The following is a 27,993-nucleotide window of genomic DNA, read 5'->3' as shown; positions in this document are numbered from 1 at the left end:
TGGAGCCATGCAAAGATTAAAACATACTTGAGTGATGGTTATATAGCCTTTAATTAAGCCCAGGCAATATAAGCATTCAGGGTGCGCCCTATGCTAGGCATTACAAATGTTCTTTTTGCCCCAAGTACAGACGTGGATCTTGGACTGTAAACAGATGAAGTGGCTTTCAAAAGATTTTTAAATTACTTAAAAAGGAAACAATCCTATGATAATCTCAAATATGACAATCAAGTAACAATCATCCAGGTGATACTGTGTTTTCATCTGTAAGAGTCAGATGCCTTCTAGAATTTTAGCAATATAGGAACTCAAGGTACCAACAAGCAGTGTATTGAAGATTTGTCTTCAGGAAAATGATTTCCCACACATTAAACTGATTATTTCATGAATGCTTTTGAATTACATATATATTTCAAACAGCTGAATTTGTTGGTAACATTGAGCAATATTGCTAGGGAGGGAAAGTCTTGGTTTTATGATAGAGGAAAGTTAAAGCAGTTATTGATAGTTAAGAGTATTGGGGAACATGAATTTGGAGAGTAGGAGTTTAACTTTTGGTTTCATCACTTACAAGCTGTGATTTGGCCAAGGCATTTAACCTCTTTAAGTTTCATGTTTGGTATTTTTTTAAAATCAAGGTGATTTTGAGAGTCAAATGACACCTGAGAAAATGTTTTGACATGTAAAATATTTTATTAGCAGATAAAACATACAATATTTGGGATGAAAAATGATGGCAGGTGCCATACTATCTTGAACTCAGCAAAGTGTCAGGTTCAGGATTGCAAAGAATTTAGATTTCATGGAGATACTGACCTTTCCCTCAAGAGGCTGACTGACTTTTGACTTGTCCAAGGTCACAAAGCTGGTTAGTGGCTGCCAGAATCCAGTTCTCCTGATTCAAGTCATCTGGTCTTCCTACTACCTATCATTCATCATTCATCAAAACTTTGTTACGGAGGATAAATTAAGTGCAACACGTGTTAGGTGCTGTGGGTGATTCTGATTCATCAGACAGAGGGCCTTCCCTCAAGGATGAGTGGGATGATAAAGCTTAATTTACAGGTGTAGTCAGAGATTGGGATAATAGGTATCAATAAACTATCATGTGACTTGGTGTGGGTCAGTGGAGACCTGATGGAAAAGGTGACAATTCAGCAGTGCTCCAGAGGGCAGAATTTGTACATGAAGTCATAGAGTTTAAAGTAGGCAAGGCAGTCTAGGTCAGCAAAGGCACTGTTATCAGGAGTCAGTAAATCCTGGGGAGGTTTCATCGTTTCATAACAAGGGCTGTCTCTCACCTTTTGACTCACACTCTTTTACTGTTTCCTCCAGAATGCTTGTCTTGGGTACATGCAACTTCCTCGGAGACTTTCCCAGCCTCCCTCCAGGGCGAGTGAAAGACAGCCTCCGGTTTCCATGGTTCCCTGTCTACCCAGTTTCTCCGGGCACTTAAGGCACATCTCTATTTCACGTTCGTCCTCCCACGCCCATTCCCACGTTTCTTATCTTGAGAGAACGGGGCTAAGAGCATCAGGGTGTCTTTAGCCTGAGCACAACGACAAGTGCGTAGTTGCCTGACAATTTGGGGAAGAGGAAGGGAAAACCCGGCACACCATCTCTTCTTCCTTTCTTCTGGCAATTGCTGCCTACTCGTCCTTCCAGATTCAGCTTGAGCGCCCGGTTCTCCACACACCGGTAGCTCTTTCTACCGCCGTCTAGGTTCTACACACACTAGGCACCGGACAAAAAGGTGGTGTCTGATTCATCCCTGTGGCCCCGGGATGGCATTGTAGTAAGCGCTCAGTAAAGTCCACGGAATGAATGGAAACATCTCGACTTTAGGTGGCGCAGGGGCGTCCTCGGCACCAACTCTGCCTCTCCCTGTGTAGGAAGGACCCCAGCAGCGGGAGCTGCAGCCAAAAACCTGAAGGCGGACCCGAGGGCACGAACCCCTCGAACCCCACCTCCGCCGGAGCCAAATCAAGCCCTCCGATCAGCCCACCAGGTGGCAGGGCCCCCCGAGCGCAGTCCCACCCTACACCATCACGCAACATCGCCCTAGCGCCTCACCTGGCGTCCCCGATCTGGCAACGGCGTCCGCGATTGACCAAACGGCGATTTGCGCCTTCTCGGCATATGAGCGGTGGGCGCCCTCACTGGCCGCCGGCGGCGGCGGGCGAGGCCTGCGCGCAGGGCGGGGCGGGCCCTCCTCCTTTAGCCCCGCCCCCTGGTCCCTCGCCTGGGCGGAGCCTTTGGGCCGCGGGGCGCGCGGGGTGGGTGACAAGCCTCCGGAGCTCAGCTGGTTACTCTGGTTACTAGCGCGGCGGCGCCGGAGCTTGGGATGTTGGCGAACAGGCCATCGGGAGTCGCCGCCCTCTAAGGGAAGTTGTCTGGAGATCGCCGTTCACCTGCGGGGGAAACGGAATCGCGGACTGGAAGGTTCGGGGGCTGGTGTATAGGAGCCTGATGTGGGGAGATTTTCAGCAGGGGTTGCCCCTCCCTGCGCCGGAGCCGCAGTGGTGAAGCCGAGGCCATCTTTGGTGGGAGACGGCAGCCCAGAATTTCCACCTGGGCCGCGTAGCCTGGCCGCCCGAAGGGGGGCGAGTCGTACTCCGCGCTTGCCAGCCCGGCCCGGGCATCGCGGTCTCAGGAGGCGAGGCCACCTTTCTCGCAGCGCCAAGATTTCTTTGATTTTTTTTTTTTACCCCTCACCGTCTTCTGAAAGGGCACCTGCTGCTGGTTAGAGAGAAAGGTTTTTCAGCACTAGGAGCCAACATCAAAATTAAAAACAGCACCTGCAATAACCCCCAGGAAAAACCCATCCAGGAAACAAGAGAAAAGGAAATAAATGGATTGGCTGAAAGAGGAGAGCCCGGTCGGGTGCTGTTGGAGTAGGCGATTTTTAAATACTGCTTTCTAAGTCCTGGACAACTTTCCTGTCTTCAGATACTTTTGTAGTAATAACTTTATATGATTTTGTAAATAGCTCTGATTTGAACTGCAATCCTGGTTTTTTTTTACGGTATTTACTGGAGTTTGGCCGGTTTCTTGTGCTCCTTTTGGTAGCATTTCGGGGAAAACCTGTCATCACCCAAACCCTACAAGGAAAAAAAGGATCCCAACACGGACCCAGAGTCACCCAAGTAGCCTTGGAACCATGTGCACTTTTCTTGGCATTGCTACTTTCACCTATTTTTATAAGAAATGCGGAGACTTCGTCTCCTTGGCCAACAAGGAGCTCCTGCTGTGCGTGCTGGTGTTCCTCTCGCTGGGCCTGGTGCTCTCGTACCTTTGTCGCTACGGAAACGGGATCTCCCTCGGGCGCCAGCGGAGCGGGTCCCAGTTTGCCGTCTTCTCGGATATTATGTCAGCCTTGCCCTTCATTGGCTTCTTCTGGGCCAAATCCCCTCCTGGATCAGAAAATAAAGAGCAGCTTGAGTCCAGGCGGGTAGGTTGAATTCAAAGTGGTCAAACAAATGAGTATCTTATTTTAAATTAGGATTGGGGTCACTCTCCTTAAGGGGAAAAGGCAATAATTTAGATACAGTGATACGAATTCTCAGTTTTTCTTTTTAAGTCTTTGACTGTTTGTGGCTGCATCCTTGACACCGTTAGGGATGATTGAAAACATTTGTTTCATTTGGTTGGGCCAACCTAAATGAAATTGATTATGAATATTGATTTGATTTTGAAAGGTGAAAGGAAATGTTAGAATTTCATTTTGAAGGAGGACAGAATCACTTTCTGTGATGTAAAAACAAATGTTTTAGGGTAAAAATTGTGTTTGTACCTGAGAAGAAACCTGCAGGTAAAGTTTGCTGCTTGTAAGAAGTGATTGTTGGGGGAAGTGACAGAACAGTTGGAAGAGCTGGCACAGTAAAAATGCTCAGCACTTTAGTCTTGGACAAAACACCCTCCTCTCCCCACATTAACGGAGCTTTGAGTAAATCAGTGTGGTAATATCCTAAATCAAGTGAATAATTGGAGTAAATCGGTGTAGTAATATACTAAATCAAGTGAGTAATTGGCTACTGTCCAGAGTTCAGTCATGTTCCTAAATCAAAGGCTGTTTTTCACGTGATGTTTAGTATGAGAATCCCTGGGAAGACAGCAGCGAAGGGGACAGTGGTAAGGGATGAGGGAGATCTTTGAGGCCAGAATATATAAGGCCTGTTGGCCATGGATGTTTGGATTTTCCACAAGAGCACTGGGGGGATTTTTAAGCATGGGAGTAACAATATTTGATTTTTAGTTTTTAAAAGCATTCTGGTTACTGTTTGGAGAGTGGATTGTAGGAGTACAAGAATGGAAGCAGGGATATCAGGTCAGAGAGCCCAAATAGTGGGCCAGGTGGGGATAATGATGATCTGGAGTTGGGGTGAGTGGCCTGCAAGTAATTTGCTCTTAGGGTTCTGTGTCTACATTACTTACACAAATGAGCAAGGCTTACAGAACAGAGGACTTGGTCTAGAATTTTTGCTCCATCACTTCTGGCTGTCAGACCTTTGGAAGACCTTAGTTTCTGTAAGAATCAGTTTTTACCTTTTCTGTTAGATGGGGGTGGCATAGCCTGCTGTTAGGGAATTAAATGATTTAATGTTTGGAAAATGCCTGGTTCATAACTGTCTAATAAATAGCAGCTATTAATACTAGTCTAAAGGTAGTACACATCTGTTAGGCACATTTGAGTAGTGCTGAATTCCGTGACACATGATGGGTGTGGGTTGGAGGAATGGAAAAGGAAGGGGAGGGAATCTTTAATTCTCAATTTGAATACTTTGGTATTGTCTGAGATAACTTGGGAATTGGATCACCAGTAGTCAGTAATGGGTTTCACTTTGTGAATGCCTCAGACTTTATGCTCATTTTCTAAACACCAGAGTTGGTAGGCTGTGTATTGAGTACTGAGTTCCCACTAGTGCTTCCCATTCTGACCTTCCAAGTGTGTATGTGTGTGTGTGTGTGTGTCTGTGTGTGTGTGTGTGTTTAACAGGGAAATTTTAGGAAGAAAAACTATTAAAAAATAGCTAAGAGGAGAAAAGGGCCTTATTTTGCTCTGTGAACAGTAATTTAAGGATAATCAGCTCTGGTCATTAAGAAATAGTGATGGGAAGAGTCAACTCTATTATCTTCTCTTTAAAGGACAAAAAGGTGATTTCTCCAAGAGAAATTATTAAAAATGGAGTGGACAATGCCCCAGTCCATTATAGAGATAAAGGAAGACTGGATGGATATTAAAATCACAGAGAATTAAAATTCTAAAAGGTTTTGGGTTTTATCTTTTAGAAGGTTAAGTCTTTTATTTAAATGGTTTCAGCTTTTTGCCTTGGGACTTATTAAAACCCTTTGAAAATGGCATTTGATCTTATTTTAATCGTTAAGGTCAGAGAACTCAAGAAAGACGGTTTCTTGGAATTCTGTATCTGAAATACATTCCCACTTGTGAATCCATATACCAAGAAAAAAATACTTATTACAATATTGAATTATTCATTGAAAAGAAAAACCCACTCTCGCTGTTACTCTCAATGGGCATAAATCTCTCAAAACAGGCCTTTTTCATGAAAAAGTCATCTTATGATCAAGTAAAGTTTTTACTGTCAGCCCAGCAAGGAATAGGTTTAATATTTATTTATACATTGGAGGACCAGATGTTAGATCAGGCCCTCTTTAGAGTATCAGAAGAAAAGGAAAGGGTAAATTAAATATATTCTTATATGTTAAGGAAATAAAATTGTGATCAGGTTGAATTCCAAAGGATAAATAGTCATTTTACTCCTTTGGAATTTTGTTGTGTTAAATAATTCCCAATTAGTAGATTAGTAGCCAGGATTTGACAGTCTTTTCATTATATAAAAGTGATTTTAGGTTAAGATAGATGTTCAGATGAAAACCTCGAAGGAGAAAATTAAGATGAATAGTGGAAGTACCTAAAAGGTGCTGAATAGTTTGCAACGTGAAGTCGTATCAGAAGTTGTACATGGCTTGCATTTTGTAGATCTTCGGTATGTATTTGAAGAATTGAATAATTAATTGTGGAATTTTCCCTATAATAGTCCTGGAAGCCCCTTAAAAGTATTTTTTATATTTGGCCTGGTGTGGATTTCTAAATACGTCTGTAGAACAGCATTTTCTAAATATATTGAGAAAACAGAATATATTATTATATATAATTATATAGTCTATATGTTATGTATTACATATTATTAGTAATACATTATTATATAAAATATTAAACTTACTCTTATTGGGATAATATTATACATTTTTCTTTAGCCAGTATTTTATATCATTGGTTTTTATATATGACCTGTATTTAAAGATTTCATAGTTCGTTTGATTTGCTGTTGTTTAAGGTAAAGCTTTTGCTCAAGATGCAAAAGTCCAGTGTGTCTATATAGTAGTAGTATGATTTAAGGATAACACATATGGATACGTAATTCACTTTTTCTTTTTTTTAACCAGCGCAAAAAAGGAGCCGGTATTTCAGAAACAGCCTTGATAGGAGCAGCAGCCTCTGCATCAACACCTTCTCAAAATGATCCAGAAGTTATCATTGTGGGATCTGGTGTCCTTGGCTCTGCTTTGGCAGCAGTCCTTTCCAGAGATGGAAGAAAGGTGTCAGTAATTGAGAGAGATTTAAAAGAGCCTGACAGGATAGTTGGAGAATTTCTGCAGCCAGGTGGTTATCCCGTCCTTAAAGACCTTGGACTTGAAGGTAGGTTCATATTGATCTTTAGGAGTTATGACTGCAAACAAGCACTCTGCACTGTACTCTATCCTGCGATGGTAAAAATGTATTCTGTTTTCTTTATAAAAGTTACTGTACTCGTTTACCAACAAATTTCCATGAAAATGAGAGCAAAGGAGAAAAAAAGCATTTAGTAGTATGAGAAGACATGAAGTAGACTTAGTGAGATACAATGAAGTGGCTGAAAAATTGTAATAATCAAAATGAAGGACTGGAAAAATAGAATGAGGGCATAAACTTTAGGGAAAGGTGAAGGGGACTATCATGTGTAGACTGCATATTATTATGTGCCTGTTGTAGAATCTTTTAAGCATCATTCATCCATTAAGCCAATGCTTTTTAAGCCCTTAACTATTTATTTAGGGTATACTTATTCACTGTCCACTTTGTGAGGTGCTGTACTGAATACCAGATTTATACTGGGGAACAAAACAGATCAACTATACTCTTGAGGATCAGAGTACAAGATATGTCTAGGCTATGAACTGAGAAAGAGCTTGCTTGGCATATGTGGTAGGTGGAATGCTGGAGTAATTATGAGCATTGATGCTGAAACTAGATTGCCTGTTTTGAATACCAGCTCAGGTGCTTAAAAAGCTGTATGACCTTGGCTAAGTTTTGAAACTCTTGTGTATTGGTTCCCTCATCTGTAAAATGGCCATACTAAGAGTCCTTGCCTCATAGGTTGTTAATGAGAATTAAATGAATTCCTATATGCAAAGCATTCAGAACAGTGCCTGGTATGTAGTAGGCACTGTGTAAATATTTGCTATTTTATTCAAGGAACCAACAAGGACACCAGTGTAGGTAGAAAGTACTGAGTGATGGGTTACAGAGAGTGGCTTGAGATTAAGGTTGGAGAGGTAAGCAGATACCGCTTTGTACAGTTTTGTAGGTAGAGTAGGAGGTGATGTGATCTGGATTATGCCTCTATAAAGTGGCTTAAACTTTTGACAGCTACTTACAGTAACAAACACATTGACCATCCTCAGTACATACGTGTAATATTTAAATTGGAATGAAATTTGTCTTATTTTACTTTATAAATACTTGTCATTTTACCCAAGTATACAATTCACAGGTTGAAACTCATTTCACAATTTATCACTGATCATACCCTGCAGTTTGTAGAATGCTATTTTGAAAGAATACATGGATATGATGTGGTGAGTAGACTAAGATTGCGGCAGTGGGAGTAGCAAGAATCAAAGCAAGGAGTCTAGTGGGGACTCATTGCTAAGTTCAAACAATAGATAATGGTGGTTTGGACTAGCAAGGTAGCAGAGGATATAAAGAGAAGTGGACTGATTCACAATAAAATTAAGAGGCAGAAATGGCAAGAGTCACTGAAGAATTGGTGTGAGATAGAAGGAAGAGGGAGGTATTAGAAATGATTCCTAGGTTCTGGTTTGAACAACCAGTAGGTAATGGTACCATTTGCTGACAGGAAGATGACCTGTTGAGGAACAGGTGTTGGAGGAAATTTGGAGGACATTGAGATCAAGTGAACATGTTAAATATATGAATCTGGAGTGCAGAGGAGAGGTTTGAGCTGGAGTTAGAAATTTCAGAGATGTCAGCATACTTGTAGCACTTAAAAGCCACAGCAATGATTAAAACCATTTAAGGAGATCATGTAGGGAGAAAAGAGAAAACAGAATAAACCAATCCAGGCTGACTTTTGAAGAAGACAGTGTACAAGCGACTTTGAAGTAGCTGGCAGAATGGCAGAAGAAAGCCACAGGGTTTGGTGTCACTTAATCCAAGAGAGGAGAATGTTTCTAGTAGGAGGAGTGGGTATGTATCAATAAAGGAAAGGACAGATGTGTCCTGGTTTGCTATTCAAAGTCAGGTAAGATGAGTATAGAAAAACAGCCATTGGATTTGGCAACTTGGAATTTGCTTGTGACATTGAGATGTGGTGGAGTTGTGGAGACAAAATCAGACTGATGTGAGTGGGAGATTAAAAAATTGGAGAATAGAAAACTACTCTCGAGGAGTTTTTCACTAATAAAAAACAGAAATAGGGCAGTAGTGAGATGTGGATGTGAAGGCAAAGGAGGTGCATCTTGATACCACAGGATGTTTGGTGACGTTGAAAGTAGTGAGGCAGAACGCGATAATGCAAGAGAGGGAGGTGACTAAAGAACTGACATTCATTCATTCATTCAACAAATATCTATTAGGCATTGATCATATTATAGATACTGTTCTTGATGCTGAGGCTACAGTGGTGAACAAAACAGAAAATGATCCCAGCCATCAGAAAGTACACATTCTAGTGGGTAGTTTGGAGGCTGGTGATAAAAGGTAAAAATAAAATTAAGAATATATGTTAATGGTTATAAGGATTTTGGAAAAAAGGGAGATAGGGAGCTATGTGATTTTAAATAATGTGGTTGGGGAAGGGAAAGCCTCTTTGAGAGATGATATTTGAGTAAAGAATGGAAGGAGGTAAGAGAGTTGCCCTTGATATATGGGGCAAGAAAAAATATCAAGGGAAAAGCCTGGGGGAGGAGCAAGCCCGGCCTCTTAAAAGAGTGAGGAGAGAGAGTGGTGTTGACTGGAGTGAGAATAGTTAGAGAAAAGGTCAGGTCGATTATCGGGGCTGGATTCTAAAAGGTCTTTGTAACGTACTGTATGGATTTGGCTTTGACTCCACATGGAAGCCTTTGGAGAATTTTAAGAAGAATTATTCAATGTCACATTTTAGAAGGATGATTAACAATATTCCAAGTATTCTTGTTATTGTGTAGAAAAAAGAATAGATCATAAAGTGGCAAGGTCAGAAGCAAGGAGACTTGTTAGGAGGTTATTGCAGAATCAATGAGAGTTGCTAGACTGGAACAGGGTCATAGCAGTAGAGGTGTGGGAAGTGAGTACATTCTGGAAATGTATTTTAAAGGAAGAGTCAGCAGGACTTACTGATGTCAATGTTTGGTATGAGAGAGAGGTGTCCTAGAATTTAAATGAGACTAGAAGACATTACCATTCCAGGAATGAACCCTGGGGAACTCTACTATCTGGAGATCAGTGAGGTGAGCAGGAACTAGAAAAGGGGACCGAGAAGGAGCAGTCGGTGAGGAGGAAAAGCAAAAGACTACTGGGTAAGGACCCATGTGGAGAGAGTGCCTTATGAAGAAGGGAGATTCCATCTCTGTCCTTATGGGTTTCCAAACCACCAGTTTACAAGAGATTTCCTGAGGCCAGGGTGACACACTGCTGAGAAGGATCGTTACCTTTCTAGTTGACCATGAGGCAACCAGAAATGCTCTCCAACTATATTCTTTAGAGATCTGGCCTCAGGAGACAACTCCAAGGTTATGGCACAAGCCTCAATGGATTGTTATATGTAGTTCATCAAGTGTCAGAGAACCTATGAAGTATTTTAGCTAGTCCACATACCATAAATCCTTTAGTATCAAGTCCTTTTAATCTTCCTTATGCTATTAATTTCCCCTCAGGTGTGAGATATGGAATATAGAAACACTTTGAATAGTTACTTTTTGGAGCATGGACTTTTTATATAATATGGACCTTATCCCTCATGGAGTGTGGGTTTTTATTAAGTGAACTGATTGTCCTTTGGCTTAAGATTAATATCTAGAACTCTTAAAATGAATATTATAATTTAAATGCTTTATCTTTATGTATCGAAGTCTCAGTAATTAATGGGGGACCTCCTCCTCACCTCATTTTCTATAGGATCATCTTGACTTTACTTGGTCTTTTTGCTTTTCTGTATATAATTTATAATTAGGTTCTCAATTTCCATGAAACTAAAAAACTCTGTCAAGATTATGACTCAAAAAATACTGAATCTATAGCTCAATTTTGAAAAATTGATTTGAAGTTCTTATTCATGAATGTGGTATACCCTGCATTCAGTTAGGTCTTTAATGTATTTATAGTTTCATAAATCCTCCATATCTTTTCTTATATTTATTCCTTGACTCTGGTTTATATTTGGGCTTTCATAAATGATACATATTTTAATATGCACTATATACTCAGTTTGAGCACAAAGTTATGTTTGGATTTCTTATGGGTCATGTCCTGGGTAGATGGCTTAATTCCATGTCATGTCTCAGGTCATTGAATTGAGTTTTGTGATCTTTATTTTATTGACAAGAAATTTATATATGGTGTGAAATTCCAATGTCCCTTGCATATGAGACCCTTACTTGCTTTCCAGGAGTGCCCTTTACAACTCTAGCTTTCTTGGCTTGTAGTTCTGATACCCTTATGCTGTTGCCTTTAAAACTTGCTTACTGGTTTGACTTTGAAGTTGCTCTTCATGTTTTGCATATATGGTTTTTTGTTTTTGCTTTTTCGCTTGCTTTTTAATGGAAAGCAGTTCTGTACTTTTTAATGTGGAAGAGTGTTTTCCATGTTACTTTATCTGATATATTAACCAGTAAGTAGTCAAATATCACAATTATGGAGCCCTATGATTAATGGCTAGTGATAACTGTAGTTAATGTCACTGGCTTCTAAATTATTAATATCTATTATTCTTGAAGCATGAATTTCATTGAAGTTTAAGGTTCTGTCTTTCTGCCTGTTTAAGTGTCCAAAGTCTGTCGTATTTGATTCCATCAATAAAGTTGAGATAGAGACATGTCCCAGAAATCTTAAATTAGACCTTATTTATGTACTTAAGATAGTTTACCCAAGGCAAAATTTTATTATGCTGCTATCCTTTTTACATTTTCTGGTGTGTTCTAAATTGGTCAGTTTTAGCATATAAAGTACATCTGTAATACAATTACGGGTTGAGAAAAACAAGCTATCTTAGTAGTTGGACAAAACATTATAGAAATACTAGATGGGCTTCAAGCATATAGTATTTTTTTTACAAACTTTACTAACATCTGAGTAAAGACTGGCAATTTACTGAGATCCAAATGGAAGATATTGCTAATTGGCAACTTTTTAGGATATTTGTGTACTTTTCCAGAAGCATTAAGATTTCAAAATACATTAATGTCCAGTCTTCCAAACGGTCTCATAGCTTGATGAAGACAGAGACTCATTTTCAATGCCTCCTTGTCCTCTTGGTGCCTAGTAGAATTCTGGGCACGTTAATGAAATCGGTATTTTTGAACTGAATAGTTTTGCAGATGACGTACAAGGTACTGATCCCCAGGATGTACATGGCTACATAATTCATGATCATGAAAGCAAGTCAGAGGTTCAAATTCCTTACCCTCTATCGGAAAACAATCAAGTGCAGAGCGGAAGAGCTTTCCATCGTGGAGGATTGATCATGAGTCTTCGGAAAGCAGCCATGGCAGAGCCCAAGTAAGACTCCAGCTTCAAAGATGTAATGTTAAAGAACACATTTAACCTTGGCCTTTGTTAACACACTATTATAAATTTTTGTGAGTGTTTGGGTATAGGCTGGAATATAGATATTATGTTAACCATAAGTTAGAAGAATGTTAGATCTTCAGTGCCTTTGTTAAGAATATCATAAAGAAGACTATAAAAATTATCCATGATCCTTCTCACTAGAAGTGACTAGTATGAATATTTGGTGGATAAAGTCCGGTTGTATTTTCCAATCTGGGTATGAATCTGTGTGGGTATGTAAAACTGTCTGCATGTATTTTATTTTTTAATGAATTGAGATAAAAATCTGTTACTTTAAAAAATTCTTGATGCCCGCCCCTCGCCGCCACCGCCCCGTTCTCCAGGCCCCGCCGCCCGCGCCCGCTCCCCCCCCCCCCCCCCCCCCCCCCCGCCGCGCCTCGGGGAGGGGGCGGGGAGGCGACGCGGGTCGGGGGGTGGCCGGAGGGCCGCGCAACGCGGGGCGTCGTGGCGGGGTCCCCCTTCCCGGAGAGCGAGCGGGAGCGCGGCCCGAGGAGCGTCCGCCTGCGCCTCACCTCGCGGCTCCGCATGAGGGGCGCTCGGACATCTGGCTTCCTGTGCGACGCCACCTGACGCGCGCCCGCCAGGCCCTGGCTGCAGCGCGACGCGCGGCGTGGGCAGCGCCGGCCGGACCCGCTCACGCCGCCCAAGCTCGCCGGGCCCACGGAGACCCCGGGGAGGGGGAGGGTAGGGGAGGGGGAGGGGCCCGGAGGGGGCCCGCCCCGCCCCGCCCCGCCGCTGCAGCCCGCGCCGCCGCCGCCCGTCCACCACGCAGTTCCTGGGCTCCTCCCTGGCGTGTTCCCTGCTCGCCGCTGCGCTGCTGCCGGGTCCGCGCGAGCCGCCCGCCGCCTTCGAGCCGGGACCCGGCCTCCCGGACGCGGGCGAGGCCAAGATTAAAGAGGACTGCTGCTCTTTAAACGTAGGAATAAATATGTGAGAATGAAACATGAAGAAAGAATTGGAACGTGATAAAAATACTGAAGAAAGCAAGCAGAAGGTTATGTTCAACTAGGAGAGAATTTAAAAAAGTGCACATTTACGTCTAATGTGGAAAACTGTTGTAAGAGGATGTTGTCATCTTTCCAAGCCTACTGAATTGACGAAAGACTCAGAGGAACTTTCCATTTAAATAGCCGGCAGTGGGGAGAACAGATAGCCTCACAGTTCCTGGCAGATGCACCCCAGAACACACTGCACAGGGAATGCTGTTGAGAGAGTGGCCCAGAGATCTGAGTCATAGGCAATACCTGTCCAGCGATGAAGAACTCAGAAATCAGGGTCTATAGGAGGTAGACCTAGGAATTTATATTTTTATCAAAAGGAAGTAGATATATATTTTATAACAAAAACTTCTAAAACACTGGAAAAGTAACATTTTTTAAAGCTAGCATAGACTATGGTCACTAACAATGAAAATATTAATCATTACTATTATAAGGTTATATATATTGCTACTATCTTATGTACACACCCACATGCATACTGTTGTGATAAGCTTATGCTTGTTAAGTACTCCTCTCCTCATCAACAACATTATTATGTATTACCAAATACTGGGTTAGAGATGCTGACATCTCTCCCGCTGAATACCGTATTTGATCCTAAGGCCTTGAAGAAACAGGCCTTATCTTACTGAACTCTGTACCTGCAGGCCCATTACATTTGGACGCTAAGTAGTAAAGGGAATGGAAGTTACTTTTCATTTAGAAAATGATCTTGCTTTTTTATAAGGAAATGTTAGCCATGGAGGGCTTTAGGCTTTCTAAGAAAATAGGATTCTTTCTCTTTAAAATGTGTACATGCTGCCCTCGATTCTCTGGATGCTCTGAGCACTCTGTATTTTAGCTCAAAAGCTCACTCATCACAGATTCCATTCACCATAAATTAGGTATGTTTATAAACTAGAGGCTGGCATTATGCAATTTAGTCCACTAAAATACTTATAGAACCAGTGACTTTATGACCAGAGATAATGAATTCATAGGAATGAATATCCAGGGTTAATCACTGTCAAACATTTTCAACATAAAGTGATTTTTCTTTCTTATGATGGAATTTTTTCTACATTCAGATTTTATTAGTGCCCTAACCCTGAACAGTTTTGAGTAGGTAATGACTTTGAGAATGGAAAACTAAACTTGTAAAATAGAGTAACAAAGGTTTCTTGAAACTGGCTATTTTTTTCTTTCTGGATGTCAACATTTTTGAAAATCAAAATTTTGCTAAGTGACTTAAGTACACGTAGACATTTGGAATCATCAGAACCAGTATTAGTTGCACATTTGCATTGCTGTGGCATAATGAAGAATTTATAAAGGTGACATTTACTTAGGTTGCAGAGTAAATATTTTAAAATCACTGAATAACATATTATTAAATGCGCATACATATTTGTTCAAATTAATGAAAGAATAGAAAGAGAAATACAAAATAACATTCCATTACTGTTGGAAAGATCTTACAAGGATTCTCAACCCAGGAGCACTATATTATTTTTAATATATATTTATTTTTATATATTATTAATATACTATATCATTGTAACATTGCTTTACATATTTATATATATATAATATAGAATTCATAATGACTATGTAATTCTGCATGCTCAATCTGTTCTAGTCTATTGTCATCCATAGTCTTTCAATCACTTACCCTTATTTCATGATTCTATTGTGTAACTTTTCATTGGATATCATTTTTTTGCTAATTAAGCAGGGCATATCAAATACCTACCTACAGACACACTATTACAGATTTTGTCTCAGAAAAAAAAAGTATTCTTTTAATCATTACATTTGTAACATGTCTTCAATTTTAGGAAATTAGAAAATACTACACATAATTCTAAAATTCATTAATGATGTTTTTGCTTTTTGTCATTCTAGACCTTTTTCTGTGGACATGTGTTCACAAAGCATGTGTGTCCAGTTTACAAGAGCAAACTGGAGATAAGAATTAAGGAGTTTATGATTCCTCATTTAAATTATTCAAATGTGCTCTTATAGAATTGATTTCTATTTACCTTTTAGTACAAAGTTTATCGAGGGCATTGTGCTGCAGTTATTAGAAGAAGATGATGCTGTGGTGGGAGTTCAGTACAAAGGTAAAGAAACTGGAGACGTCAGGGTGCGATATATCAAATGATAGCTCTTCCTAAGAGGTTCTTTTCCTTCTTATTCTTCTACTCCTTTAAAAAAGTAGGCTCAGCAATTTCTCATTTCTCAGATGGATTGAGTTCCCTCCAAGCCCTCTGCAATAAGATGGATTTTAGATCGCAACACATTGCTATACAAATAACTTCATAAGCAAACCCCACTATATTAACAGTATTAAAACCGGACATGAGAAATATACCCTAGCAGAGAAGCAGAGGGGAACTGGAAGGTGGAAAAGGAAGGATTCACTATAAAAGAAAGTATTAGGATAAAATACGCAATTATTTAAAGGAGAAAGGTACAAGTAAGAGATTCTCTGGGGAAATACTAGAATTAAATAGTTTCCAGTACAGTTTACCCTTGAACAAAATGGGCTTTAACTGCCCAATATGTTTTTGTATCATTTGTATTGTATATTTAATTTTGTACATAGTCCATATATACAAAATTCTCTTAGCCCTAGCCACTGATTGAAAGCACTGTATGAGGCTTGAAAATTCTAGAATAAAAATATCTGGCTTGTACTTGAAATTTGTAATGATATTCAGTTTTTCAAGGTCTATGCTTGCTTAGTAGTTGTTTATTAAAGTGTAGCTTAATCCCAGATGGTTTGAATGGTAGAGCTTTGAAGGATGGTGATCCTTAGGGATTCAGATGACGCACCTCTGAAGATTGGTCATGCATTAACTTAAGCCCATAAAATAGTTTCTTCAAAGCATTATCTTCAAATAGCCTCTATAATGTTGTCTGATTATATATTTAAATTTCTTCATGCACATTTTGAAGGAACAGTCCTTTTCCTCTGTATTTCTAACCACTTAGCTGAATATGCTTTATGTTTGCTGTAGGAACTGCACGCTCCATTGACTGTTGTTGCAGATGGACTTTTTTCCAAGTTCAGGAAAAGCCTGACCTCCAATAAAGTTTCTGTTTTATCTCATTTTGTTGGCTTTCTTATGAAGGTACTGTACGAATGTAATTATAGAAAAATAAAGGCAACTTGAAATTTGAAAATTGTTAAAATATTTTATTTCTTCCCTAGAATGCACCACAATTTAAGGCACATCATGCTGAACTTATTTTAGCTAACCCAAGCCCAGTTCTCATCTACCAGATTTCATCTAATGAAACTCGAGTACTTGTTGACATTCGAGGAGAAATGCCAAGGAATTTAAGAGAATACATGGTCGAAAAAATTTACCCACAATTACCTGGTAAGAAAAGATTTCATTTCCCATTGTAATCTACAGCCTGAAAGCAAATTTCACAAAAGGTTCTCCATCTCCAGTTTTCACTAAAGCTGTGTCTAAATTGGGCCAGAGGTAAGGATGGCGCATGAAAAAATGCATCTAGTCAGTCAGGTACTCTGAGCTGAACCATTTAGCACATAAAATTGCAAAGTTAAAAAAAAGTTTCAATCTATTCATATTAACAAAGCATAGTTTTTAGAATACTAATATTGGCATATATGGTACTTTTTAAGGTAGTCTGAAGAGCAACCTAAAGTCTTATGTTTAATTATTTTTGTGCTTAGCTTTTGTAGAAACGCTAGCTACCACTTATTGAATGTGTACTATTTAAGAAAACACAATTTCATTTAATCTACCAACCACCCTCCGAGGTAGGCATTATCATTACCCCCATTTTACACATAAGGGAACTAAGATTTGGAGAGATTACTTGGCTTCTCCAAGAACAAACTATTAGGAAGTGGCACAGCCAAGTTTGAAACCAGGTCTGCCTGGCTAATACATCCTTGCCCTCAGAACATGAAAGCTATAAGGAGTCTTTAAGATGATTTTTAGTTTTGAGTTGAATACAGAAAGGCTTCATGAGATTGCAGACACAAAAATTATATTCTGATTTTTTTTTTGAGAATGGGAAGATGCAGGTAAGAAAAGAATGTAAAAAATTATTAAGAATATTGGAAAAATTGAAGGGAAGTCCTGCTTGCTAATTATATGATTATAGTAATATAGTAATAGGAAACAATCCTTGGTATAAGTGAATTTTTTTTAAATGTTCTTTTTTCAAGTTTTTTTTAACTAAGCAAAAGCACTCTTTTATAACAGAGTATTAACAGAAATGAAGGTATAGATGGATCAATTTAGATTTTTAATAATGACATTTTCAACATTTCAATACATTTTCACTCAGTTAAGACATTTTTGAAGATTTCAGATGGAAAAATGAGTTAGGCATATTTAGGAAAAGGATAGTCAGTATCATGATATTCTTAGCATTTTTTTTCTTTTACTATAGATTGTTTTTTCCAATTCAGAGGTTAGTTGGAGCAGACTGCCCTAAGATCATGGAAGGAAAAACCATTTACAGGTTTATGTTAATATTAGATTATTGAAATTCTACTCCTTAAGGAATAGAATAATTTCAGTACTAGGCATTCTGTTCCTGTATTCCCAGATTACAATGAGAACTATATGAAAAGAAAGTTCATTTTCTATACAAGTAGAAGCACAAAACTTTAAAACTGGGAAGTATCTCAGAGATGAGCTAATCCAATCCATTCATTTTATAGATGAAGAAATTGAAGCTCAGGTAGAGCTCTCTACATCTTATCCTTTTTCTACTGTACATACTCTCCTGCTGTTTCTGAATTGGTGGTATATTTAATCTGAATATGGTGGTGACCATAAATTGTTAAATATGACACCTATCAGTTAACATTCGGAGGAGGGGCAGGTGGTTTTTCTCCTTGTCCCATTTCATCTAAATTTGCTTCACTCTTTCTCTAGTTTTTTGTTCATTCAACTGGATATATATTGATTTACATTAATTTTCTCTTAGATTCCTTTTTTTTCAGCATGAATAACTAGGTACATAGTGAACAATTTATTATTGAAATAATTAGTTTTTGATTTGTCACCAAGGATATATGTGACAACCATAACAGACATATAGCAGGTATTTGTTTATACTTGATAAGAAAATGTGATAATTTGATATTGAAATGTTAAGCCATTTATATGGTGGGGTGGGATTTCTTGCAGATCACCTGAAAGAACCATTCCTAGAAGCCACTCAGGATTCTCATTTGAGAGCTATGCCAGCAAGCTTCCTTCCTTCTTCACCAGTAAACAAACGAGGTATTCTTTTATTGGACTGATTTTATAAAGGATATTCCAAATACTCAATTTCAGTATTCCAAATGCCATATGTGATTATACTGCTGGGAATAACTTGTGGGACAGAGAATTGGTTACTGTGGATTAATATGTTACTAATAATCAAGATTAATTTTATATCTTTATTATTTAATATTGAGTGTATACAAGTCACTGTGCTAGCTATTGAGGCTACAACAGTTACATATAGTCTAGAGAACGCAGTTTTCTAGTGAAGGTAATTTCAGAACACCGTTGATAAATGCTGTAATGATAGAAGCCTGCTCTCAGAACCACTGATTCACCGTGAAGGGAGCTGCAAGGCAGGGAGGGGAGCCTGTGACCTGGGAAGGGTGGTGAGGGAAGATACTGCTCAGGGAGTGAAGCTGGAGTTGGGGCCTGAGGGACGAGTGGGAGTTCATGAGTTGCACAGTGAGATGAGGGACTTCTGAGTACGTGGGATAGTATCCACAAAGGCCAGGAGGACTGAGGAATGGTGGCACTTTCAGTGAACTCAGGTTGCCCATGGCTGGGGCAAAGGATAGGTGTCAGAGTAGAAGAAAGGTAAGATACTTACTGAAAGTTTAGTTTAATACTATAGACGATGGAAAGTCATTGAAAAGGTTTTTCTAGAAGCCATTTAAAAGTTTTATACCTCAGTAAAATTACTTTAGTGAGATATAATTCACAAATTATATAGTTTACCCATTTAAAGTGTACAGTTCATTAGTTTCCAGTATATTCACAGGTATTTACAACCATTACCACAGTCAATTTTAGAACATTTTTATCACCCCAAGAAGAAGTCCTGTACCCATGAGCAGCCTTCCTCATTTCCTTCTAACCCCCAGCCCTAGTCAACCACTAATCTGCTTTTTATCTCTATAGATTTGCCTATTCTGGACATTTTCTATAAATGAAATCATAATATATGGTCCTTTGTAAGTGGCTTTTTTGAGGTTCATCCATGTTGTAACATGTGTTAGTCCTTCATTTGCTTTCTTTTTTTTTTAAAGAAGTTGCATTATATTTAAAAATCACTGTCAGTTTACTGGGATTTAATAAAAAATACAACTCTTTTACAATAAAGAGCATTTAGATCTCACACTTGTCCTGAAAATATTTTTTCATTATTAAAAAGAAAATTATGTAAACGTTTTTCTTCTGGTATTTGTTTCAAACATTTAACAATGTTTTCTTACAGCACAAAAATAAGCAACATGCAAACTCTTAAGAACTTAAGGTTCTTTGAAAGAGAATACAGTATGTAATCACAGAAGAGTCAGAGCTCAAGTCTGAACTTAGCCAACAAAGGCAGATGACCTGAAGAGTTATTTTCATTAGGAAGTCCATTAACAGTCCATAAGTCCTGTTCTGTAAGAGGTGACAGTCTAGCTAGAAGTTTCAAACTACCAACCAAAGCAACTTCAGCTCCTGGCTGCCCAGCAACATCTTCCTTTCAGCAGAATAGAAAATATAATCCACAGTTATGGCACTTCGGAAATGACAGGAAGTCACTTCTGGAATTCCAGTATCAGGAAAATAATGGGAATAAACAGACGACAAGCTGAAATGGTGCTGTAAATTTGAAGATAATTTTTCAGTTGTCACCAAGACCTCTGCTTTGTCCAGCTGGGTTTGCATCAAATCACTGTCTGTCTTTTCTACTTTTGGTAACTGCTGTACCTCATACACACAGTTCTGTGAGATACCTAGGTTTGGGGGCCAAATTGGAATAGATAAAATTCTTTGTCCCCGTGAAGACTGTTCCTGGCCAGATACCTTTCCTATGGCAAGTCCTTCATAGTTCAATTTTCCTTCCTTTATGAAACTAGAGTGGAGAACCAGGAACAGAATTACAGTCACCACACAACAGTAGGGCAGAAGCCACCATCTTTCTGATGGGCAACACTGGAAATCTCTGCCAGCAGCACTGCCAACTGCGTCAGCTTAATATCACCTCGCCTTGGGTTATACAAGAGATGTGTGTTAGCTACACACATCACAGGAGACGCAGCACCAGGAACTTTGGGCTGCAAGAGCAACACTAATCCAACATTGTCTCTGTCCAACAGAGGAACATTAGGGCGGTAGAATTCCACTGGGTTCACTGATAAAAGAGTGAAAATTTGGAATGTTTGAAGCAAATGGCACAGCCATCAGGTTTCCTTCCCGTCCACATCTTGTATTCAGAGTGATAACCAAATGATTCCAAACTTGGCCTGATTTCTGTTCCATAATGATCTTCTTGAACTTCTTGCAAACAAAGTATATCTGCATCAAAGTGTTTAATTTCTTTCAAACTATTGGGAAACCTGAAACTCCAGTGTAATACTGGCCGCTGGCAGTGTCTATAGAGATGTGAATTGTCTTCCAGTAAATCCTGTGAAAGTATGTTATAGGACATCACGGAAAAGTCAAACTTGTTGTCACTGTCTTCTCATTTGGGGTCAACATTTTTGTCTCCTAGGATCGTCATTTTTTCTTTATTATGGTTACATATGTATTCCCAATGCCATTCTATTGCGCCTTGGTGTTTTCTTCGTTTTGACGAAGGTTCATCTCCCTCAGAGTGCATGCCGTTAGAGAGATGAATCAAAGATGTCTGGCTCAGGTTGTCAGGTCTCCAGTTCCAGTATGGAAACTGAGTTCTAGACTCAAACAGACAAGGTGGTCTCCAATTTAGTGAAAAGTGCCTACTGCTGAAGTACGGGTAAGGAGCACGAGAATAATGTCCAGGCCACCTTACACAACTAGAAATATGTCTGTTCCAGCAACACCTTTGCAGATTCTCCCACGGTGCAGTCCAGTCTCTGCCCAGACTCTTCTGGTGATGGGATAACATGGGGTATAAACAACAAACCCCGGGCGCGTGTGCAGCGCGCGGGCCCCTCGCGTCAGGCTCCCCGGGATCCACTGCGGACGGGCGGTCTCCGCGCGGACTCAGCTCCCGGAGGATGCGCGGGCCCGGGGAGGAGGCCGGGCCGGGAGGCGCAGGCTGGCTTGGAGGTCGGGTTGGCGAAGTGGCCCGGGGCTCCGAGGCCAAGCCTGGTCGAGCAGGCACGAGCCCTGCCGGCGGCCGATACGCACCCGCCAAGGCCCGGACCTCCTGCCTCCCCGGACCCAGCCCGCCCCGCCCCGGCGGAGCCCGGGCCGCCGCTCCAGCCCCCCCGGCCTTTCATTTGCTTTTATAAGCAAATAATATTCCATGTGTGGATATACTTTGTTTTGATTATCCATTCATCAGATAAACATTTGGGTTGTTTCCAATTATAGTTATGAACAATGCTGCTGTGAATATCTGTGTACAAGTTTTTGTGGACATATATTTTCATTTTTCATGGTGTATATTTAGGAGTAGAATTTTGGGGTTATATGTTGACTCTGTTTACCTCTTTGAGGAACTGCTAAACTGTTTTCCAAAGTGGCTGCCCATTTTGCATTCCTGTTAGTAATATATGAGGGTTCTGATTTCTTTACATCTTTCACAACACATGTTATCTGTCTTTTTGCTCATAACCATCTTAGTAAGTATGAAGTGATATCTCTTTGTGGTTTTGATTTGCATTTATCTGATGGGTAATGATTTTGAACATCTTTTCATGTGTTTATTGGCCACTTGTGTAAATGTCCTTTCAGACTTTGCACATTTTTTTAACTGGACAAATTTGGAAGTTTTTATCGTTGAGTTCTAAGAGTTCCTTATATATTCAAGAAATAAGTCCCTTATTAGATATATGATGTATAAAACTTTTCTCTCATTCCATGGACTGTCTTTTCACTTCTTGATGTTTTTAACTTTCATGAGGTCTAGTTTTGATTTGTTTTTCTTGCCACTCATGCTTTTGATGCTATTATCTATAAAGGCTTTGCCTAACCCAAGGTCATAAAGATTGATTCCTATGAAGACTTCCATAGTTTTAGCTATTACATTTAGGTGTTTGATCCATTTTGGATTAAGTTTTGTGTATGGTGTGAAGAAGGGGTCCAGGGTTGTCCCAGCACCACTGGTTGAAAAGACTGTTCTTTCCCCTTTGGAGTTCCTTGGCGCTCTTGTCAAAATTCAGTTGACTATAAATGTAAGTTTCTTTCAACAACATTCCATAGTTTTCAGAGTGTTTTACATTTCTTTTGTTAAATTTACTCCCAAGTATTTCACTCCTTTTGATACTACTGTAAATGAACTTGTTTTCTTAATTTCAAGATGCTTCATTGCTAGTGTATAGACATAAAATTGATTTTCACATATGTATCTTGTATCTCAAAATCTTGCAGAACTCATTTGTTCTAACAGTTCATTGAAAAGTTTAAAACATGATAGTGTCATGGTAAGATTTTTATTTTAGAGATAATTACTCTGATATGTTGTGGAGGGTCATTTGGTTGAAAGTTCATTCAGACTAAAGCTAATAGTAAGACTATTTAATTACTCTCTATCAGTGATAATGAAAGGCCTAAACTAGGATGTGGCAATAAAAATGGAAGGTAGGGAATGGATTTGGGAAATATCTAGGACGTAGAATGCATGAAACTCCATGATTAACTGGATAATATAGTAAGGGAGAGTGAAGCCTCTTAGTGGATTCCAGGTTTCAAGCTTAGATAATTTGGCCAGCTATTTGCTGCCACTGGAAAGAAAGGAAAAAGAATGTAAGTTTAGGGAAGTGTGGGGAGAAGTGGTGAGTTCACTTTTGGACATACTGGGCATGAAGTGAGCCGGTAGGCATTTGGAGGTGTCATGTGGAGGGAGCACCATTAAAAACCTGAGTGGGGAGCTTCAAAGAGAGGTCTGAATGGGAGCTGTCAATATGCTGTAGTTACTGAACTTAAACAGATTGTAATTTGCTGCATAAAAACAAGCATAATGAACTCTCAGTCATGTCAATAAACCATATGCAAAGGGGAATGAAGCCAATGCCAAAACAATATTAACAACCTGCTGTGGGAACATATCCCAGTTGGAGGGATGAGGACTGTTCCATGGAGAAGGAGGAATAAAAGCTAGTTATAATTTATGGTTTTTTAGTGAAGGTATTCAAGTAATATGTAAAAAATTGAATTAAATTTAGAAGCTACTTTTTTGTAAATTAATACATATTAACATATTCCGTAGTTATGTAGTATATTGTGACATTACAGAACAAAATTATCCATAATTTTACCACCTCAGCACTGTTATTATTGTTGTCTTAATTTCTCTCACAGACAAAATTATTAAGTGCTTTTTAAAATCTAAGTCCTAGGTCTAACCAGTCTGACAACAGACTGGGAATCTCAGTGTCAGGCAGCTCAGTCAGGAGGTGCACCTTGAGTCAAACTGGGAGCTTCCTTCTTCTGCTTTGACTCAAGGGTAAGATTTCGGATAAGATTCAGTCCAGGTTTACATTCTCCTAAATTAACTTCTGATGGGTTTGGAATAGCTGCCTATTGTTTTTTTTTTCAGTTTGAAGTATAACCTTTGAAGTGAAATGTTAGAGATCTTTTGATTTGCTTTTTTCTTTCGAAGACTTGCTTTTTATGCCTGGCTGCCTATAGGTACTTTTTTTGTCACGAAAGGCCTTATAAACAAACATTTTGACTTTGACTTCCCCTTTGATTCATGTGTGAGTTTCATAAGGGTGGGAAACATGCTCTTGTTCTCACTGTATTCCCACTGTCTGGCGCATGGTAGGTACACAGGAACTATTAACTGAGCCAACCCTTGGAAATTTTGCCTCAGCAAACTTATCATTTGTTCCTTTGTGTTTTCACACTCTAATTGTCTAGCTCTCATTCGTAACATTTGTAAATTAGTAGAGCAGCTTCTGCCTTAAGGGATGCACTCAGATGGTGCCATGACCCAGACATTCTCTTTACAGGGGTTCTTCTTTTGGGAGATGCCTACAACATGAGGCACCCTCTTACAGGGGTGAGATGACTGTTGTCTTTAAAGACATTAAGCTGTGGAGAAACACGCTAACTGGTATTCCTGACCTTTATAATGATGCTGCTGTTTTCCAGGTAAGATACTAAATTTACTCTTTGGCAAAAATGTCTCAAAACAGATTTCTTTCTGGACCTTCAGAGGAATGGGACTTTGCTGGAGGAAAGTACCTAGGAGTCTGATCCTTAGTAATGCTTCTTAGGCAGTCTGTTGAGGCTTACAGACCCTGACTTGCTACTGGTGAATCTCACAGATCTTCTCAATTTCTGTATTTGGGTGTTATATAACATTGGCTTGCATGGCTCGCTTTGCCCATAGTGATTGTGAATTTAGTTTCAGAGTCATAACTCATTGCTCTGGAAATGTGTGTGTGTGTGTGTGTGTAAATGCTGAACATAAGGCATAGGGTAAATAACAGTTTAAGGTAAACAGCAGTTTGTTCTTTTTTTCCCCTGTTACCATATAATAAGTGATCTTTTTCTTTTTTGGCCAAAAAATCATTCTATTGGACAAGAAAAATGTCTCATTCTTTTGTTGTGAATATCCTTGCTCAGGCTCTTTATGAATTATTTTCTGCTCCAGATGGTAAGTGTAGATATTTTTTAATGAACATTACTGAATTGCAAATTTTTAGCACAGGGAGGGAACTTAATTTTCAAAAGTTAGTGATTAGGTCAAATAGAAATGTTTCCTGAGTTTGCAGACTCACAAGTTCATAGTCCTTTAACTCCATCCTTGAGTAAGATTTTTAGCTTCTAATCATCATATATCCACTACTTTGTGTGGAAGGCTATTGTCTTCTCTTGGACAACCTTAATAACAATACCTCAATAATTCACTGTTATTAATTCCTCTGGTCCCAATCGGACCATACATATCCCCAAATGCATAAGGTTGTGATGGATCGATCTTTCTGGCCATGAATTGAAATATAATGCCATTGTTAATATTTCTTTCTGATACTAGTTTCAATTTCTTCTCAAAGTAGTATTTTATAAAATGAATGTGAAGCTTACATTTTATAAAATAACCATGCCCAAGAAGCAAAATGCATCCACCTTTTAGTCATTTGAATATTCTCATGCTTTTGTTTTTGTTAACATATTGTAGTGAGTTGATAATCGATCTGTGTATTAAGGAGAACATGACCTAGCAGAAGCAGTGTTAGAGATGGAGAAAAAGACAACTACAGCAGCATACAAATTAGTTAATGGTAGGCTAATGAAGCTAGACCTTTAGGTTTCCAAGAAAACATGTAACTCAAATCCCATTACTTCATATATCGACAACAAAGCTATTTCTGTGACCCAGATGAGGCCCTAGTGATCCACCCTTTGGTGATCTGATTACAAAGGATGATACTGTACAAATGCCTTCGGTAGCCTCCATAACCATCATTCTTGCTAAAAAAACAACTCATTGATTGTGATTTGCCAGTTACTCCTTCCTTGCTACTTGGAATGGAAGTTAAAACGGTTGGTTGGGGAAGTAAAAAGAATACTAAGTTTTGAGTCTTTCTAAGCTCTTCTTCCTAAGCTTTTGTAAGCTCTTGAGTGTCTTACATTATGAATTTGAATCTGCCAACAAAACAACATAAAGAAAATAATGAGAGTTAGAGGAGGGAAGAGCTTTATTGGAATAAAAGTTTGCCTAGCGCATCCTCTTTCTTTCTGTTGTAAATACAAATGTAGGCATACCTGAAAAGAACATTAATGCTTAACTATTAAAAAGGTTACTGATCGATCATGCTATGTTGTGAGGGTTTAATGAATTACTTTGAAAAGCCTAAAATACTATACCAATAAAAGGCATTATTATTATTTCAGAGATACAAGCTGGGCATTTGAGTGATTGGGAATTTGGTTTCTAGAATTGTATTTTTAAACAAAAAGTTTATAAAATATTTTGTATCATTTAATGAATTTACAATATAATCAAGGAAATAGCTTTTAAACAACTTCCAGGACCTGCATGTTTGGTATAGTAATTATTTATTAATAAAAATGTATATATATTCATAGTAAAGCTACTGTCCATAATGTTGATTATGGAATTTAAAAGAATTTTTCGGTCATTAAAATTCCAGGACTAGATTTTTTAAAAATTATCTATGAAGTTTGATATATGTTACAGCTTCATTTTTTCTGACATATCATTAGCACCCTAACACAAATGTGTGAACAGTTTGACTGGGAGTAATTAAAAAAATTTTATTTTAGATTCCCTGCATCAACTAAGAAAAGCTTGTTTTTTTTAATTTCAAACTTGGTAGAGAATGTGTTACTGGTCCCATTGGGCTGCTTTCTGTGTAAGTTGCTTTGGTGACAAGGGAAAAATTGCAAATTTTCTTAGGACTGTTCAGTTTATGAATTACTGCAAATCTTTCATATACATTCTACCATTTTTATTATCCACTAGCTCAGAGAAATGAAAAAAAGGCAGTATTTCATCTTTTGTTTTACTTCTGAGAAACAGTTTTGATTAGAAGTTGGTGGTAGGTGAAGCTAAAACCCTTCATTAAAATAGAAGCTTGTTTTGGGCCTGTGGGTTTAAATAAATGTTCTGATATATGGAACCCATGGATAAGAGAAATTTGTATTTAAATTTTAATTTGGTTGAAGTTTAGGGACTCAAGAAACTTGCTAATAGTTCTGACAAACAGATGTATGTAGAGTGATAATTATCGGCAAAGTCTAAAATTGAAATTCTGTGTTTCCTCATTCATCTATAATCTGAATGTCAGTACTGTGCCAGGCCATCTAGTACTGCGGACTGGATGTCAAGAGTAGTGAAAGAAAACAGCTCAAAACATAGAATTTATATAAACTATACTTAGAGGAGTTACTAGCTTCTCTGACGGAGGTATATTCTAAGTAGTGTCTTGTAAAAAACATTTTTTGTCTGTCCCTGCCATCAAATTCAGCAGGAAGACACAAGCTTGTAAAGTTCTCTAAAATGCAGACTGTGTATTTAGCTTTGTAGATGATACATAACTGGGATGTCTTTTTATGAGTAAACTTTAATTTCTGGGTCTTACTAATACATATATATTTTCTTCTATTACAGATTGTCTCCTAACCCTCTAGTTGTAATTGGACACTTCTTTGCCGTTGCAGTCCATGCCACATATTTTTGCTTTAAATCAGAACCTTGGATTACAAAACCCAGAGCCATTTTCAGTAGTGGTATTATATTGTACAAAGCATGTTCTGTAATATTTCCTCTAATTTACTCAGAAATGAAGTACTTGGTTTATTAAAGGGGAACAGTTTGTGGATGAGTATTTGGAACTCACCAAGTCCTGAGAGACTTTTGGAAAGGGTATATATAGCATAGTACTATACCACTTCTAAAGTGGAAACTCTTGGACTAAGATTGGAATTAATTTGTTTTTGAAGTTATTTGTATATAAACATGTAAATATATACTTTTATTTGCAAATTAAAATGAAGGGCAAAGGAAAATAACTGTTTAAAGGAAATGACTGTTACCATAAATTAGTGCTAACACCAAGGACCTGCAGTTTATCTTTTGAAATTCAGTAGTTGGGATGAGTCACTGTGGGTGGGTCACTTCAATAAAATGAAGAATGGACTCTCATGTCTTTTTGTCTTGTTCTGGACTTCTTGACATAGCTTCATGATAATGGAAAAGAAAACCAAA

The 27,993-nt window shown here is 38.8% G+C and overlaps 1 protein-coding gene, 1 long non-coding RNA gene and 1 pseudogene across 2 annotated transcripts; 1 reads left to right on the top strand and 2 right to left on the bottom strand.

Moving 5' to 3' along the window:
• Positions 1-32: 32 nt before the first annotated feature.
• LOC140849297 (uncharacterized) lies at positions 33-13,029 on the bottom strand. Its single transcript, XR_012131039.1, has 5 exons — positions 12,643-13,029; positions 11,964-12,070; positions 3,293-3,413; positions 2,074-2,411; positions 33-1,913 (listed from the first exon to the last, which is right to left on the bottom strand). It is a non-coding gene; the product is annotated as an uncharacterized lncRNA (long non-coding RNA).
• LOC140849279 (squalene monooxygenase-like) lies at positions 2,400-27,930 on the top strand. The gene is made up of 9 exons (XM_073236280.1): positions 2,400-3,451; positions 6,469-6,721; positions 11,878-12,058; positions 15,160-15,233; positions 16,134-16,247; positions 16,328-16,499; positions 18,294-18,389; positions 24,266-24,407; positions 27,397-27,930. Exons 1-5 carry the CDS (start codon positions 3,161-3,163, stop codon positions 16,205-16,207), a joined length of 873 nt encoding a protein of 290 aa, XP_073092381.1. The 5' UTR covers positions 2,400-3,160; the 3' UTR covers positions 16,208-16,247; positions 16,328-16,499; positions 18,294-18,389; positions 24,266-24,407; positions 27,397-27,930.
• Positions 19,318-21,768, bottom strand: LOC140849271 (protein angel homolog 2 pseudogene; annotated as a pseudogene).
• Positions 27,931-27,993: the final 63 nt, after the last annotated feature.

This window comes from Manis javanica, chromosome 4, assembly GCF_040802235.1.
Source record: "Manis javanica isolate MJ-LG chromosome 4, MJ_LKY, whole genome shotgun sequence".
In the NCBI taxonomy this organism is placed as follows: Eukaryota; Metazoa; Chordata; class Mammalia; order Pholidota; family Manidae; genus Manis; species Manis javanica.
This window is presented reverse-complemented; position numbering and strand designations above follow the sequence as displayed.

Coding starts and splice junctions, on each gene's coding strand:
- LOC140849279 (XM_073236280.1), top strand. CDS start 3,161: ATGTGCACTTTTCTTGGCATTGCTACTTTCACCTATTTTTATAAGAAA. Junction 6,722..11,877: donor TAAAGACCTTGGACTTGAAG/GTAGGTTCATAT, acceptor ATAGTTTTGCAG/ATGACGTACAAGGTACTGAT. Junction 12,059..15,159: donor GCAGCCATGGCAGAGCCCAA/GTAAGACTCCAG, acceptor TTTACCTTTTAG/TACAAAGTTTATCGAGGGCA.